The 17,576-nt window shown below is 42.5% G+C and overlaps 1 protein-coding gene across 1 annotated transcript in view; it reads left to right on the top strand.

The window, feature by feature from the left end:
- Positions 1-17,576, top strand: part of UNC13B (unc-13 homolog B) — a gene marked incomplete at both ends in the record, with an annotated part of 204,421 nt that overhangs the window by 16,274 nt on the left and 170,571 nt on the right. The window contains 4 exons of the mRNA XM_079548344.1: positions 6,689-6,718; positions 8,187-8,286; positions 12,453-12,570; positions 13,692-13,815. Coding sequence (XP_079404470.1) covers positions 6,689-6,718; positions 8,187-8,286; positions 12,453-12,570; positions 13,692-13,815 — 372 coding nt within the window. The remainder of the gene's footprint in view (positions 1-6,688; positions 6,719-8,186; positions 8,287-12,452; positions 12,571-13,691; positions 13,816-17,576) is intronic.

Raw genomic sequence — 17,576 nt, 5'->3', positions numbered from 1 at the left:
AGTTCTTGAGCTAAGCAACAAGCAAGAGTGCATATGAAACTTTACAGTTTATGGGCACAAAACCCTGTGTTGTTAAGTCAGTGTGTCAAACCAAATCTGGTAACAGATTAACCTGTAAGTAAGATCCAGGTGTCTCTCCAACTGTCTGAGTCAATTTTGTCATTGAGAGTTAGAAGCCTACATATATTAACTGCCTACTGTATTAAACAACTGTAGAAAATAAGCTGAATTGTCACCTTTCTTTTGCAGGAAATATCTTTTGGGGAAGTATGGTCTTGTAATAGAAGGCTGCTTTTGCTAGTGGGAGTTGAGTTTTGTTTGAAAAAGCTGAGAAGGACAAAACAAAAAAGCGAAAGATGGAAAAATACCCTTTGTGGAAAGGGTCTACAAAGCTGGTTCTTTATTTCACGTATACCTTGTTAATCTGCTTTTTGTTGGAGTGTTTGCAGCTGTCAGAAGGGGTTTTGATATGTTCTGCTGCAGTTACTGGGTAACTTTTGTACACGGATGGAAGAAGTGGAGCCTTATAAAACTGATGTGGACAGAGCTGTACTGCTTATAGCTATCAGGTTTTGTGCAAAAGATGAGCTGAAAAGCATCAATCTGTAGGAGATATGAAATTACGTGGTTCACTGCAATGATCAGGCTGGGTATGGAACAGAATAGCCAGATGTTTTGATACATAATATCAATTGTATATTGATACATCGATATTATATATAATATCAAGTTTTGATATACCAAATGTGAGTTTGCTTTTTCCATAGATTGACCATCCTGCTGTTCTGTTCTCTCTCCAAATTCTTGAGAATAAAATAGTGTGGAGAATGCTCCAGATGGACTGCTGGTGTGCTATGCCACTCTGATGTCCATGAGCTATGGCAGTAATAGAGCAGGTTTAGACAAGACAGTGATGTATACCTACTGTGTATAACAAAATTTGCTTTTTCTTGATGGATTTCAGTACTTTGCCCACCAAAGTTCTTCCTGTACAGATGAAGAGCTCAGGGCAGCGGAAATTCTGCAAAGAAAAAAGTGATGGGGTGAGGTTTAATGAGCCAAACCAAACAGAAGGAGTTGCAGTATCCCTTCCCCACTGGAAATAGCTGTCAGGCCCAAGGTGTGAGGTGTCCAAGCTGTGGAGGCAGGCAGACAAGGAGAATGCTGTCTGCCTGTGGGTTTGTGGGCTTGCAGGCACTGCTGAATGTTAAACTAGCAAAGAATAGACAAATGCAGAAGGGGAGTAGCCAGTGAAGTTTGGTTATCTAGATGTTCACTGGGGTGTGTACTTTATGTAGTGCTTTCTGGCTTTGCAGTCTGCAAAGTACTGAAGTTAAAATAGAGTTAATATTATGTGCCAGAGGAATCTGGAAAACCCTTCCAAGTAGTCAGCTGTGTCCCAGCTGCTATAAGGCACTGTCCTGTGGACTGAAAGGGTGTCTTTGAGGAAGCATTGTTGGAAATTGTATTGTAAATCAAATAAACCTAGTAGCTTTGTGTGTCTGTGGACAGGGTAATGAATTTGCAGATCATTTGGAGCAGGAAAATGCTAATTGATGTGAATTAAGAGGGAGTATAATTCAATGTCAAGACATCTGGCAAAACGGAAATCCCTTGGGTAGGTCAATTTGCTACCACAGGAAAGAGAGTAGAAGCTTTCCTTCCCCTCTGAGGGAATCCAAGAATGAAAGCAGTCGATTTTTAGATGTAGATGGTTGCTGAAAGGAGCTTACCTTCCTCTAGCTTGGCATGATTCCCGGAGCCTGGAGAAAGATGAGGCAGGTTGTCCTGTGGGCATTTATAGTGGTCAAATTGAAGAAAGCTCTTTGTTGCATGGACAGGACTTGTAATTTTAAAGTGTTTATTTCTTGATTTCTTTTTATTAAAAATTGATACTCTCATCCACTCCATTTATTCTGGACTACAGTTGAGAAAAACATAGTGGTTCAGGTGGGTTGCTGCCAAGGCCATCCAGATTTTCCCTAAACTGTTGCACTCAAACAATAGCTGTTTGATAGCTGTTTGAAGGATTTGAGCATTAAATCAGAAAAATGTGTCTCTGGGTGCAACCTTAGTCTTCCTGATACTGAAGGAAATATGTTCTGGATCCCTGCTCTCTGCCAGCAATCAAGTGAAGTGGTGGCATTTTGTAGTGGTTCTTCTTTTTTCTGCTGTCTAACTCTCTGGTCAGCCCAGCCCTCCCTTCAAATCATGCTATAGCATAATAATATCCTCCATTTATTTGCATGTGATCTCAGCTGTTACATCTGTTCGTCCACAGATGTACCCTCTGTGTTTCCAACACGTCATTCTTGAAGGTCATATGTAAAGCACTCTCCTCACTGGTTCAGCAGAACAATGGCTGTATGTAAACCAATGGTTTGTTTTCCTTGGCAGAAAGACAAAGCATAATGTAATAAGCATGACTTAAGTCTCTTATGTGTCCATATAGTTGAAGTAATGTCTCGGTTGCACTGATCACTTTAACTCAGCAGTGCTGTGTGTACAGGGGACGAGCTCTCAGTACACTTTGCTCTTGCCTATGAAGGAGGCTGCTGCTGAGCCCAAGTATGTTCCTGGCGGCTCTTGTGCAGTTATTTTTCCCCTGAGCTTGTTCAGGAAAGTCTTTTCCTTCTATACATAGTGCTGTTCTGAGTGTGTGTGAGTACAGTGAAACATCTTTTTGAACGTGTCTCAGGCTTGAAATGGCAATGTGGTTGCACCATGCTGAATTGGTGTATAAGGCTTGGGAAACCAGTAAGCTGCTGTTTCATGCAGCTCTTTCCATTTCAGAGCTGCAAAGGAGTGAGAAGGATTTCGTGGTACAGTCAGTACTGCTGTTTTGCTGTTGGATGTGCAGTTGTGTTTAACAGCATACCTTTGGTGCTACAGGGCTTTTATAGGGAACAATGACTGAGTTAAAATCATGGGTCAAGATCACTGCAAGGCTTCTGCTCCCTCCAGCTTAGAGCATCTTTTGTGATTCAGGTAGTGGGAGAGAAAAAAAGGAGGTGAGGACATGCAGGGTTTGTGCATGGAAAACATTGGATTTCCTGGGGAGGAAAAAGTGCCTGTGGCGTCCTCATGGCAGAGCAGCCCTTGGCAGATGTGCCAGTATTGCACCACTTACTGGCCTCTGATGGGTCCATAAATAGCTTTCAAGAAGTGTGCAGGAGGCGTTGAGCTTCTGACCCTGTTATGCTTGCATGTGCTAGAGCAGTTGATCCAAGGTTCAGGCAACAAAATTTGCTACAAAAAGCTCATTATAGCTGATATAAACGTAACAGATCTCTAGGCCTAGAGAACTGCTTTGCCAAGCAGGATTCCCTCTGTTCTCTGTGCATGCTGTAAGGGCGCGCAGGCGATGATTTTGGTGTGGTGACTCAGTCTTGGATAGCTTGAGCCTTTTGCTGTGGTCTTGTTCTTGTCTAAGCAACCTTTGCACCTGGTGCTGCATAATGCTGTGCACTGAAGTCTGAGCTCTTGTGAAAGGTGAGAAAAGCACAGAGGGAAATGGAAATACGAATCAATACTGCTGTTTGACTGGAAACAGCTACAGCAGAAGTTAGATTACATGGCCTGCTCTCAAAAGCACAGTAAGCTTGCTTTCATGTCTCGCATGGAAAAGGAAACTATTTGTCAAATTGCTGATCATGAAAATGCATTTTGAATGCTCTGCTTTCAGCACTGCTTTTCTTTTCATGAGGACTAATTAAACCACATCCTTCCATTCTTCTCTCTCCTCCCTCAGCCCATCCATGGCACGTTATTGGCCTCTGTGTAAGGATGTAGATTTTGTTGTAGAGTGGTGAGTGACCAGCTGGTAAGTCATGTGCTAGATTTAGTGGGGATGTAATCTTTCGGCCATCTGCTGAGGCACTCCCTGTGTCTGCATCCCTCTGAATTGCAAGCAAATGTTAAAGGTGAGATCGAATCCGCGGCGAACAGCCACGTTCCCTTTATGTGAAAGTGAGCATGTTCCCATTCAGAAGCTTCGTTAAAGGCATTGTCTGAACCTGACAGTAATTTGGCATGCCTAATTCTAATTCACTGGCTGATATATGGTGCACCTAGTCAGAAAAATACCTTTCAGATAGTAGAGTGGACTGTAAGAATTTCTCTGTCAAATTGAAGTGTAAAATTAACGTATGTTCTACTGTTCTGTTCCACCTCCAAGCCCCCACAATGATTTTAAACCTTTTCTGCCATCTTGTGTTTTATCTTTCCTACTCTTTCAAGAGTCTTTTTTATTCTCCAGCCTTTTGTAGCATATGGACAATTGCAGACTGTGGAAACCTGGTTTATTTACTTATTCTCGCTTTTCATGAAGTGTCACAGACTGGACTTTGATTTGAATGTTTTCTTGTCTGTAGAGAAGCACCATAATGGTGAAGGATCTCCAAGGAAAATTATTTGTATGAACTGAATGCTTACACCGATTTTCCTTGCTTTTTAAATTTTTTTAAATTTATTTTTCCATCTATCTGTCTAATTTGCATCCAGTTATTTCAAAGTAACCTGTGTACAGTCTAATAGCTTTTACCAGTATACCATAAATTAAGGTACAGTGTATGTCAGATATGCCAGTCCTTCATTTTTCCCTCTGCAATTAAATTAATGTTTTCTTGCACAGTGAGAGCAGGTGCATCTCTGCATCTCCCTAATGCAGTGCTCACACATGACAGTGCAAAGCTATGGACTCCTTCCTCTGACTTACTCTCGTTTTTGTTTCCCATAGCTGTCCTTCCCGTGTAGCAATGGCGTAGGCAGACTTGCCTGTGAATGGCCGGGCTTCCTGAGTTTGCTCAGAGCAGCCATTTGAAGCCAAACGGGATTTAACGTCTCCCATTTGTTTAAAGATATTATTTCTCAAATCTCAGAGTGCCTGTGGTAAGTGGGATGAGTAAGTCAGGACATCCCTAATTTAGATCTTTCACTTAAAAACTTCACCTTCAGCTTTCCATTGTGGCAGTACAGAAATAACTGTATCTATAAAGCTTGGTATTGCTGAGTGCTTTGGGTGGCTACCTTTGTTTTATTTTATGGAAGTTACTGTTTTGTATGGCTTGATTGCTATCTGCCCTCCTGCTGAGCCATCAGGACAACAGTGAGTTTTTAGCCTCTGCTGTGACACTGAGTGTTTAACTGCTGATGTGTCAGCTTTCTTCATATGCTTTTTGCTCCATTGTGCCATTTCTTGGTTGCTTGGCATATAGAAGCTCCGTATGAGCTGGTATGGGTTCAGAAATGTCCTTCAAGCCAGTGAAACAGTTGTGCTGTGTGAGCTGCACCTGTGCTGCGGTTTTCACACAACGCCTGGGAAATGCTTTTCATTGGGTTAACAGAATAAAAACACTTCAAGTCATTCTTCTTGGGAGCTTTTTGGACATGTTACGTAAACTCACAGACGAGTTGCCAGTGCAGATGAAATGCCCAGGTCTGTGACTGCTCTTATAGATAAGCCATACCTCTGAGCTGACGGTGTGATTTGTTCTCTGCAGGCTGTCAAATGAACATCTTAAATATCAAGAGTCGAGGTCATCCTCTACAGATAGCACCTATCTTAGCTGCGGAGGCTGTGTCCATCTCTGTGTCTAGAGGCTGAATCCCTTTTTTGTGTGTGAAATATGCTGCAGCGTGTGCTTCCACTTCCCTGCAAACAACCTTGGAACTTGTTTCCACAAGAGAGAGACCAGCTGAAGCTTACTGCAGGTCCCTCTCTTTCTCCCTTTTCCCTTTCTTCCAGCACATGCACTTCTTTCCTTGCAAAATTTATCGAATAGTGAGAGTGTTCTTCATCAACATACCCTACTGCAGTTCTGTTCTTGTAATTGTGTAACGTCTTTTTCCCCTTTTCCCCTGCTTTCCCTTTCAACCCCCTATATTTTTCTTGGAAGTTAGACTCTGCAAAGTTTTGCTGTGTGTGTTGGATGTTTGTGTTTTTTTGTTTTTGTTTTTTTTTTGGAGGAAAGTTGACTACCTCTTTAACTCTCCTTTTTGCCACTCAAGTGTATCTTCTGTCTCATCTTAGTGCTTTTGCTTAGCAATGCCAGTGAGGATGTGAGCTTTCAAAACAGAACTGTAAACACAGTATTCCCTAAGTAAACATAGACCTTCTCCATTCAGTATGAGAAGACCAGTGCTGTTTTGTGTTCTAACCCTCTTCTGATGGAGCCCAGGATACCATTTGCTTTCTGAGCTGCAAGAGCACACTGCTGGCTCATGTTAAGCCTTTCATCCATCAGGATCCCCAGGTCCTGCTCTGCAGGTCTGCTCTCAAGGACTGCTCCTTCCAGTCTCCTCTGGCCCAAGAGCAAGACCTTGCACTTTGCTGTATTGAACCTTGTTAGGTTCAGCTAAGCCCACCTTTCAAGCCAGTTGAGATCCCTCTGAATGGCATCCTTTCCTTCCTCCGTGTCAACTGTGCATAAGCCATATCCAATTGCTTTTCAAACCGTAATCCTATGTTTTGTTTTTGAAAGGTGAAATAGGGTACAGAGGAAGCTATGTTACCAGGTCATCAGGTCTGTTAAGCAGAAGAAGTGTACGGATCATTGGCTTCCAAGCCTCTGTTATGCAGTGTTCTCAAATTAATGTGATGTCCTTTGATACTCTGTCACTCAAACGGGACCATAAGAGGGCAAAATCACTAACAGACTCCTTTTCTTCTTTTTTTTTCTCCTTACAGTAAAAAAAGCTAAACTGCAAGGACCTCCAGGTAAGAGGTGCTCTGCTTGTTCTGATCAGTCTTGTATGTAGCAGGAGTCGGTTCTGTTCACACTGCTGTATCCTGTTTTACTCTGCTATTTTTTTACTGCTCTGTGCTCTCTTATGAGAGACAAAAGCTACCTCAGGAGTCCAGACAGCCTGAGTTAGGAGAAAGCCTGAGCTGTATCACAGTATTAAGAAATCTCCACCTGCTCACCTGACCTGCACAGGCTCTGGGTGAAGAAAGGTTTCCTCTAAGGTCACCTCTTCCCACTCCGTCTGTTGTATTTGTTCAATTGTATTCTCCTGGACAGTAGCTCTTAGGTTATATCTGAAAGCTTTCCAGTTCTCTGGCTTGTGCATGTTCTGTGGCTGTCTCCTTGCCCACATTCCATGTCATGTCAGTAGCTGTGTGTACACAAGCCTACGTTTTTTTCTAGGGAAGAAAAGCTGAATATACACAGTGGAAGTGGACATGATGTAGCTTAGCCTTTTTCCAACCAAGAGCAGTGCTCAGAGCTGCAAAGTATTTGTCTTGTACTTTAGCTAAACAGAAGTGCGTGATTGTATGGCTTCATTAACAAGCCCAGTTTCCCAGGAGGATGCAAAATAGTATGTAGATAGCTATGAGGAAATCCATCTTCGAGTGATTCCTTCTCGAGCTTCTGGTTCCTGTCAGGATATTTGAAGCTAGGTGCTAAGGTGTGCTGTACTAGCTCACAGCAATGTGAATTTTGGCAGCATTAAAATGAGCTGTGATTTAACATATATTGGGGCACAGCAAAACGTCCAAGTATTAAAAGTTGCACACTGCTGTATAGCTACTTAGTTTAAGTCTTGTTCAAGATTTGATGAAACTGATAGATAGGTCTGAGGTGGGAACTCTATTCATTCTCAGATGCTGATATTCAAACTTCATGTGCGTCTGCTTGGCTGCTTGTAGTCTTACTAGCAAAGAGGTGATAGGAACTAGAAAAAAAAACTCATCCAGGTTTTTTCTTCAGATTTAGAAGACAAAGCATCTAAACATATCCTGGCTTATAAAAATAATGAGCATAACACAGTTCTTCCGGGTCAGCTGGTTTAAGCAACACGTTTTTAGCACACTCAGCATAAATCATTCTTTTCCTTCAGCCCCTGACTTATCTTTAAAGTTTATTCATGGACTCATGGATGGAAAACAAGATAGTAACTAGGAGAACAGTTAGGTCAGAAAGGAAGAGACGGAATGATTGGCACTAGTGCCTCATGCTCGTTTATTTTAGCTCTGTACAGTCCACAAGATAGGCCCTATTCCTTCATGCTGCTTCGTAGTATCACAGTGTGGATTGAGTTGGAAGTGACCTCAAGGATCCAGTTCCAGCCCCTCTGGTTTGTCCCCCCAGGATGCAGTGTATGGATTGAAAACCTTGAAATGTTGTGCTTGTGTGATGAAATGGTAAACTGAAGAAGATAACTTTTTGCCTCTTGTTCCCCAGATAAATTCAATACCTATGTGACCCTGAAAGTGCAAAATGTGAAGAGCACAACGGTAGCAGTGCGAGGTGACCAACCATGCTGGGAACAGGACTTCATGTTGTAAGTACTGTGCTGTGCAGTAGTGAGATGGCTGTGGAGTGAAAGCATTGACACTTCTTTGAAGCTGCTTTTGTGATGCATTAAATGAAGTAAGTAGTTAAATCAGTGAAAACAAACTGGTGACAACCTCTGTGATTTGCTTTTCTCTTGTGTACACTGACCTGTGTTCAGGGAGAGGTGAGACTGGAGATCATTTCTGTGGGGCCCTAGACTGGTGGGGGAAGCTTGTGTCTTTTAATGGTACCAAGTTCCCTGGGTTCCTGTTCTCAGATCTATGTGGTAGGGTGCAGCAGGGGCTGGCTACTCTTTTGAGGGTAAGGAGCCAGAAGCAGAATGCAGTATAACAGCTGGTAGAGCAGGAACTTACCAGTCAGTCCTGAGTCTCACAGTACTCACAGAATGTGAGCAGGGCAGCCATAAGGACCAGGTGAGCTTCTGCTGTGAGACCAGGACATCAGACAAGCTCAAAGTAAGGAGGCAGCTCCAAGGGTAAGCAAGGAGTGCATGTTAGAAAGTCAGTCTCGGGTTATGTCTGGAATGGTGATCAGGGTCAGATGTAGTCCTGCAATTGCCACTGCATGGTGGCAAGGCTGAGGTTGACATGAGGAGTCAGTCTGTGCTGGATCTGGGCTGCTGAGGTCTGAGGGCAGGCCTGGAGTGCAGCTGTGGCTAAGCCAGAGATGAACACATCTGCAACTCAGCTTAGGTTACTTAACGTTATGTAGCTTACTGAAGGCCTGTTGCGGGGCTTAAATGGGGCTTCTGGGTCGTGAGAAGGTGTGAGTGGAGGCCCCCTGATCAGGCTGGTCAGGGCAGTTAAGGTCTGTGTGTGCACCCAGGACCTCTGCCCAGTGAGCCTTGTTAGCTCTTCATGCTAAGGTTTGCATGTTGACATTTTCTGCCATTAACCTGCTGTCCATGGAAGTGCTTTGCAGGTCCCCTTTTGAAGTGGAGGGGCTGTCAGTCCCTGCCATGAGGAGCAGAACCAGGTTCAGCTCCCCCAGAGTATCTTTCAGAGTTACAGCCTTTTATTTTCTTCTACTTTTTTTTCTTTTTTTCTTGTGAATGAATGGCTCATTCCTATTGTATCCAATTCTGTTTCTATAGCTTTGTAAGAAAAAGTGAACAAAAGTTGCTGAATCCTGGACTTCAAGTGGGTTGTTGGTGTTTTTCCCTAAACTGGCATGGACTTGCTGTTAGGTTGGGGAATTGTGGTGGTTGTCTTGTGCAGAACACAGCTATTGTGCAGGTTTTGAGAGGAAATGAGATGTTTATATAGCCTGTGTAGGAAGAGGTGCTCATTGAGCTTAGCAAATATATCACCCAACTCAGCAGCAGTTTATTGTCCCTTGCCTGAAGTGGGAAGCTTTGGCTTATGTCTGCCTGGCTCAGGTGAGTGTAGCTGTCATAGCAATGCTCTTCTCTCTTCTATTTTGTGGCCCTCGTTTACTTTTGGAGCAGCACCTGAGGTGTGTGCTTCTCAAAGAAGAGTTTGGTGTGTCTGGTGAAACACGCTCCTGAATTGCACCATCATCTCAGCTTTACCATTCTCTGTTCCTGCAGAGTCTGTGGCTGCCACTAACATGATCCATGCAGGACTGAGGATAAGGTAGCAGGGGACTGTATCTGTCTGCCAAGTCACCTGCTAGTATCTGTGCTACTAACTTCTTCCTGTGGCTTGTGTTCAGCCTATGGGTATAAACTATCTTTAGATGTGTCCAGGTACCCATGAAGCTACTCAGCAAGGATTTAAGAATGGCACTTGTTTGTGCTAGATGACTACTCTAATTATTGCTCTTCCTCCTTCCTTTGTGACAGCTCCTGGAACTACTCTCAGATTGCAGCTGAGAGTTTAGCATGCTGTGAGGTCATTGTGCCACTGCGTAATTAGTTGCTAAGGGATATGAAAGCAGAGTATTAGCTGAACTACCTCACCATTATCTTCCCTTATTTAGCCAGGAAGCAGTGCAGTTTGTGTAGTGTTTCTTTAAAAAAAAATACATGGCAGGTGGCAGTGAGCATGTTTTGCATGATGGTGTACACATGAAGTTCTCCCAGGAAAAATACCGATTTTCCAGTATTACTGGTTATTAGCTTGCTTTTATTCTTCCTGCAGTTAGAAAAGATTTTAGAACACAATGACTTTTCCCTGTGTGAAGGATGCTTTTACTGCCTATCTTTACCTGTTTCTATGAGGAACGGTAAAAGAATACAGTGCAACTAGGAAGACCCTTTCTGTGTATGACTTTTTTTGGTTCCCAACTCCTTGTGAGAAATAACAGTTCAGAGTTTGGTGCTCTGAAGATGTTTGAAAATTGCTTGTTTACCAGACCAGCAAAGCACTTCAATATTTTCTTTGGGAACGTTTTGAAGCAGATTTAAATGGGCTGCATGTTTGCAACAAGCCCTTTTGTTGTGAAAGTGCAAGCTGTAATGTTAGAACATAATGGTTTAATGAGTGCTGAAACTGTTAAAATGTCTTTCATTTAAATTTGGATGGGGGCAGGGGAGAGAAAGTGAGGAACATCAAATTAAAATCTCAGCTCTTTTGTTCTTCGAAGCTTTTCTGTATCTAACCAGAAGGTGGAGAAAGGGAGACACGGTCAAAGGCAATCAAGACCATTGTACTGAAAATCCTTGTTTTTTCTTTAATCTAGTATCCTATCCTTTGTAGCTTTGTAAAGAAACCTGGTGAATATGTTATTCTGTCAGTATATATTGAAGCAAAGAATGTGATTTTACAGTATGCCTGGAAATCTAGTCAATTTTCCTTCCCTTTGTGGCTTCACACTGATCCTGCCAACAGAAGATCTGTGATTTTTGTTACTTTAGGCTTGTCTGTGCAGCGACATAAATGTCATTTTCCCAGCGGGCAGGCAGTGTGAAGGCAGAGCAGTGACCACACAGGTCGTTGGTCATTAGCTTGGCTGTACCGAGTAACCGTACCCAAACTTAGAACCACTGAGTCATTTGGATTGGAAAAGATCTCCGTGATCAGCAGTCCAAACATCAGCCTGAGTCCCATCAGTAAACCGGGTCCTTTAGTGCCTCACTTAAACACACCCAGGGAGGGGGACTTCGCCACCTCCCTGAGCAGTCTTACAGACAAAATAGTCTCTTGCTGTGAGGAGTCTCTGGGATAAAGCTAAGATTTGCAGCGGTTCTTTCTTTGTCCAAGATGACAGTCTATTAAACATAGCAGTTAGCATGCTTAAAGCTTCCTTTTTAAAACTTAACTGCATTTGGCTGGACAGAAAGACAGCAGGCAGCAGCACTTTATGCTGGTGATGCCTACTTTAGGAATTGACGGTTGCGTGAAGAGAAATCCTGAGTTCAAAGGAGGAACTGTAACCTTTGTCCATAAGTGAGATGATGCTGGATGCTGTATGAACAGTTTTCAGTACATTGCTTTTACCATTCAGGCTGTGCATTTGTTGTACTTTTCTTAAGCAGGCATGTTATAAATTGTCATGAGAAAGGGAGGCATTAATGTTAGAAGGCATGGGGGAAAATGAATTTGAGATGCATCCTCAGCTCACTGAGAGTAAAGACAGCATTTCAGAGAACTTAGCACTTACTGGTTGCTTATCTGGATTGCAGTGTGTTGCTGATATACATAGCTCAAAGCCTTGTGGTACCACACAGAGGAACAAGGTAAAAGAGCTCTGTGCAAGAGATAGTGCTGCTGATGCAGCTATTGCAGTGTTTGGGACTGATAATCCTGGCATGTGGTAGGTTCAGAGGTAGGTAATTAGCATATTTGGACCTGAGAGAGTATGCTTGTGTTGCTGAGAGAGAGAATGCACCCACTGTGCATAGGGTGGCTGATGAGGAGGAACAACTTGCCATTGTTTCAACTGGAGATGTATTTCTTCCTCCTGTGCATGTTGCTGTTGAGATGAGTTTCCAATTGGCGGTACATATATGAGATAGTTCAGGGTTTTATTTTGCAATCTTCATGTGGTTAAACTATGGGAATGGGTCGCTAGAAATTAGTGTCCCCAGTAAGTATGGGCTGTCTTGACCACTCACTTGCAGAAGTTGTCTTTAGCTTGACACAGCTGTGTATAAAGTTTTGCTGGGATAATTGTACTGGCAGTGCAGAACCTAAAGTAGAACAGTTTTATGTTCAACTTCTTCCTCACCTGTGCTGTCTTTTGTTGCAGTGAGATCAGTCGGCTGGACCTGGGCCTAATTGTCGAAGTATGGAACAAAGGACTTATCTGGGACACGCTGGTTGGGACTGTGTGGATTGCTTTGAAAGCCATTCGCCAATCTGATGAGGTTAAATTAACACACAAACTTTATTTTGACAGCTCCGGAGTTGATGGGTTATGAATCTAGCCTGATGCAGATCAGGATTTTGCTTCTTGGCAGAATTTCCACTGGCAAGGCCAGTAAGGTTGAGTGAAGGAAAGGGACTGCATCAGCACTGCTTTTTTTTTTTTTTTTTTCAGAGTTCTTTGTTTTGTTTTACTTCTTTGTTTTGAAGAAGGCCATCAATAGCGAGTCCAAAACTGAACTAATGTAGCTATCTCTGTTCTCACAAATGATCTCAGAGATAAGGTTTAATCTGTTGAGGAACGTGTATATTTGACATGTCTGAGGTCTTCAGCACTTACTGCTTATTCTGATGCTCAAATATCTGCACATTCCTGATAAAGAGAGAGAGTGTTATAATTGTCATGATAGCAGGCATACTGACTTTCAAGGCAAGCCCAGAACATGTCTTTTCTTAAAGATTCTGGCTGCAGTGTTAGAAGGTGTCTAGTCATGCTGATAGGTATTGAAAAAAAAGTAGGAGATGGGATGCACCAGTTTCTTAGCTCTCCTACCTACTTAATTTGGTAGTTCTTGTAACTAAACAGGATTTTTTTTTTTTTAACATAAAAATTCAAGGATTTTAATTAAAAGGTTATTTATTTGAGTAGGGAGAGGGAGTTTATATAGTCCATAAAAAGAAGAGTGTGGATGCCCAGCAGTGTGGTCAAAAAATCTAGTTGATGCTTAGTTTCTCTGGCTGACCAAGTACTTTCTGGTGTCTGCCTCTGAGGAATTATCTTTGCAGTTCCGTGGAGAAGTCAGTAGTTCTGCTGTGAGGTGTTTGTGTCTTGCCTTTAAAATATATTTAGGATTTGGAAGTTCAAGCAGCCAGCTCAAGCTGAATAGATGTCACTAGATGTTAAAAATCGTAGAATCGTTAAGGTTGGAAAAGACCTCTTAAATCATCTACTCCAACTGTCCACCTACCACCAATGTTGCCCACTGAACCCTATCCCTAAAACATGTAGTATGTTGAGATTGGTGAGGCTCTTCCTGGATACTTTTATCTTAGAAAATGTATGAGAGTCACTGCGAAAGGACATGCCAGACATGAAACTTAATCTGTGGCTTGTGATTCACAGGAAGGTCCTGGAGAGTGGTCTACATTAGAGGCAGAAGTTGTAATGAAACGTGATGAAATCTGTGGAACCAAAAACCCGACTCCTCACAGAATTTTGCTGGACACAAGATTTGAACTACCTTTTGGTGAGTGCATTTCAATAACTTATCTAGGGCATTAAGTGCATTAAGCGCATTAAGCGCAAGTGTTTGGGAGTGAATTGAGTCTTACAGTTAAGTTGTGCTTTCTTGCAGTTCTGCAGCAGTAGTTCACTGTGGATCAAATTGCTGGTGTTCATTCCTCATTTGGTGTTACCTTATGAGATAAGAATCACTAGGGAAAATTTGAAGATCTGACTGTGCTGGAGTGTTTAAACTAGCAGCAGTTTAAGAAACTCTCTATAATATTTTAGGATTCAACATTCATTTGTTCAGACATTCATTTGTTCCTAAACGGAGAATATTTGCTACTTTGCATCTAGATACATTTGGCTCTAGAAGAGGTCAAATGCACTGCTAGAGCTGTTTTGAATGAGGTGTGTGTGATTGGTGCGCTTGAACCCTGCTAAAAGCACACAGTTCAGTTGTGCAACATTAGTGGTCAGAGCAGCTGAACGTTATCATTAACAAGGTATATAAAAAACTTGGTGTCATAAGAATAACTGCCTTTATGGTAGTTACTTTTGGTTGGAAAGTATGGAGCGTGGAAAAGCAGCCAGTTGGAGTAAATGCATCTCAAGTGTGTTTTTTAAGATCTATTTTTTCTTCCCTAATGAGGAAGGCAGACACTTAAGATCTAGAAAGGAGATTGTTGTGGTTTTTGTGTACATCGTTCCTCCTTAACCTCTTTTTTTTCCCTGCCTTGGGCATTTCAGTATTTCAAAATTGTGTCATTGCTAGGCTCATCTCTGCTCCTTTGCCTGATGCTTGTTTTTTTGCAAGAAAGCCCCTGGCAGCGAGACCAATTTGCATCGTGCTGTAAAGCACTGGTGGAGCACTTGTGCAGTTGTTGTCATTCAGACGGCAGCTGTCATGGTTGGCCATCTGTTGTGGAAAGAAGTTAGGTTGTTTATTAGTCTCATAACTTTCATTCCTGGTGCAAGGCGGGATGTGAGCTTTGGTCCTGCAGCACTAAAATCAATCTGAATTGTGCTCTGAGAGCAACACTGGGTATACTATTTTGAGTGCACAATCGGATGGAAGGTGGAAATTAGGCTGAACGCAGTGTTTAAAGGCACTGCTCTTTAACTACAGTCCAGTTTGTAAAAGAGAGAAGGTATCTGACATCTTAAGTTGGCTAATGTTAATGTGGAGCTCGCTCTCTTTCTCATGAGAACCCTCCTGCTGATCCACTGCTGTCGTACTGTCAGTGGGGAGTCTATTACTGAAATTGTAAGGAAGAAGCAACTGTTTCCTTTGGAAGTAAAAGATCAGTTCTTTGGGGCAAATGTTTTGACTTCTGAGAGGGACATCACAGAAAACATTTAGATAAAGGTAAGGCTTGTAGCTCCTTCCTTCTCATTTGTGTTTGTTCTGATGTTGCTTGTAAATTATCCCTAACTTAAAAGAGCATGATTCTTTTACATTCAATATTCAAATGAGAATTTACTTTCTTCTGCAATTGTGCTTTTGCTTTTACATTCTGTGATTTTTCAAGTACATGAAAACAGATTCCCTGTGAATGGTTGTGGTTCAGCGCCTGATTTTGGCTAATGATGAATATTTCATGTAATAACATGTTTTCTTCCTATTGTGATGCGCAAAACACAGGCCTCTTATTTCTTTTGCTTTAGAATCATGAATATAATTCTGAAAAATAGGATTTCATGAAGAACACCAAGAATATTAAGTAAATAACAAGAACATTGAGACTTCCGGTTTTGATACAGTTGTATTGAAGATTTTTTATCGTGGAGTGTGAAAAGTTGTTGGCTTGTCCAGTGTTTTGTAGTGTCTGGGAGACAATGGGAGCTTCAGTTTGCTGTTTTCAAGGCTTGTGCTGCTCTTTGCTTGAAGTGTGCTGCTGTCTTTCTTAGAACTCTGTTTTGGGCTATTTGTCTTAGGAGAATAGCATCTGCCCATATGATCTCCAGCAGTGCTTCCCTTCTCATGATGACCATATGTCTGCTGCCATTGCTTGCAGGGTAGAGAACAAAAGGCACTGTGAGATGGCTCAGGTGCTGTCTCCTTGCCCTTGTGGTACTGTGGGACTTGGAGATATGCATGGAGGTAGCTCAGCCCATAGGACTACCTTTGCATCTCTCCCAGCGCAGACTGGATTTGCTGACATCTCCCTGTAGTTGAAGTGTTATCAGTACAGTCTTTTTATGCCCCACGTGTTAATACAGTGTTGTTGCATAAGCTGGAATCTGCTGCTTTAAACTCACACGGAGAGCAAAATGATTCATTTGTCTGCTGTAAATGCTCATAGGTTAGCAGCTCTGTCACTGTAGACATAGTATGTTTGCAGTGACACTGAAGAATATTGTGCATCATGTTTTGTTTCCCTGGGAACGTCTCTTGTCTGTTACAGACGCAGGAGAATCTGGTAATATGCATGTGTATGTGCAGCTTGTACTGCTTCCCAAGTCTGGTAAAACACATCTGTCTGGGATAGCAGCTGTAACAGAACAGTGTGATTTTTCTGTTGGCTCTGCTCTTGGACTTTTGCTTCTGGCTGTTTTATTTTATTTAGGCTAAGGATGCACACAGATGCACTATTCCAGGTTGCTCAATATGTTTATCAAACACATTTTGGTGTATTTCAAGTTTATGTACACAGTGGGGGGGGGAATGGTCCTAACTTCTGAATGAAGTCTGCATAGATAGAACAGATTTCTTCCTCAGCCTACTCAAGTCTTTATGCTTCAGTGTAATCATTCCGAGTGAACAGAGCAGCCTTACCTGGGACCTCTGTCTTCACCCCCTTCTCACTGTCTCGGAAGTACAGTTTCCATTTCAGCTCAGCCTTCACCAGAGCGATGTGGTAGGAATTATTGACACACATGGACTCCATGGTGTGACCTGACTTCCTCAGATGTGCCGTATCCCCACTGTGACTGTGCACAGTGATATCGATTCAGGTTGAACCTGGCCATGGTCTCTGGATCTGCCCTGCCGTTCTTGTCTGGGTGCTGTAGGACATAGACTGGGCTGGCAAATCCCTGCCCTGCTGTATATAAGATTCTCCTCCCTTAGGGAGCAATCAGTCCTTGCTGCTCCCTGACACCATGTGGCCAGAGGCAGAGGGATTTCAGCTTTCATCCAGGGGTGGCAGGAGGAGCAAGATGGGTAATGCTTGCAACCTGTTCATAGGTGTCAGGTTAAGAAGAACAGGGAAACTAGGGACTAGATCTGTCCATTTCCTCTCTGTTCTTGTTCAACACTTCTGTTCCTCTGACATATGGCCTTGCTCTTCTTGTTTGCTGAGCATGATATCAATGCAGTCCTGGCATCAATCAGATGGCCTCTGTTTGGACTAGTTCAGCTTCTTATCTTGTAAGCAGAAGTTAATGTAGCAGAGTAACTTAAACTTGCAGTCAAAACTGTGTGGTGATGTAAGAGCTGCCCAGTGGCTATTGCCTTGTAAATGGTAAGGGTGATCCCCCTGTATGAGGTATTTTCATTCCCTGTCCTCCAAAGAGCCAGCATCAACAGACAAGTGATTGAGGTTTTATAAAAGTGTATGGGGAAACCTAAAGTAGTTAAACCAATTTCTCAAAAATCAAGAACTCTCTCTCATTGGGCATTTACTCTTCTGAGCAGATAACTTCACTCAGTTTCGTAGTTGAATTTTTAAGGTTTGCTTTGCAGTAGCTGTACTGAGATTAGTACTGATGACAAGTTTCCTTAAGATAAAAAGATGTTCTAAAACAGCCATTATCTAAACTGTGGCAGACTTAATTGCT

Source organism: Tetrao urogallus, assembly GCF_951394365.1.
Source record: "Tetrao urogallus genome assembly, chromosome: Z".
Taxonomy (NCBI): Eukaryota; Metazoa; Chordata; class Aves; order Galliformes; family Phasianidae; genus Tetrao; species Tetrao urogallus.
The sequence above is the reverse complement of the archived record's forward strand: the minus strand, read 5'-3'. Positions and strand labels throughout refer to the sequence as shown.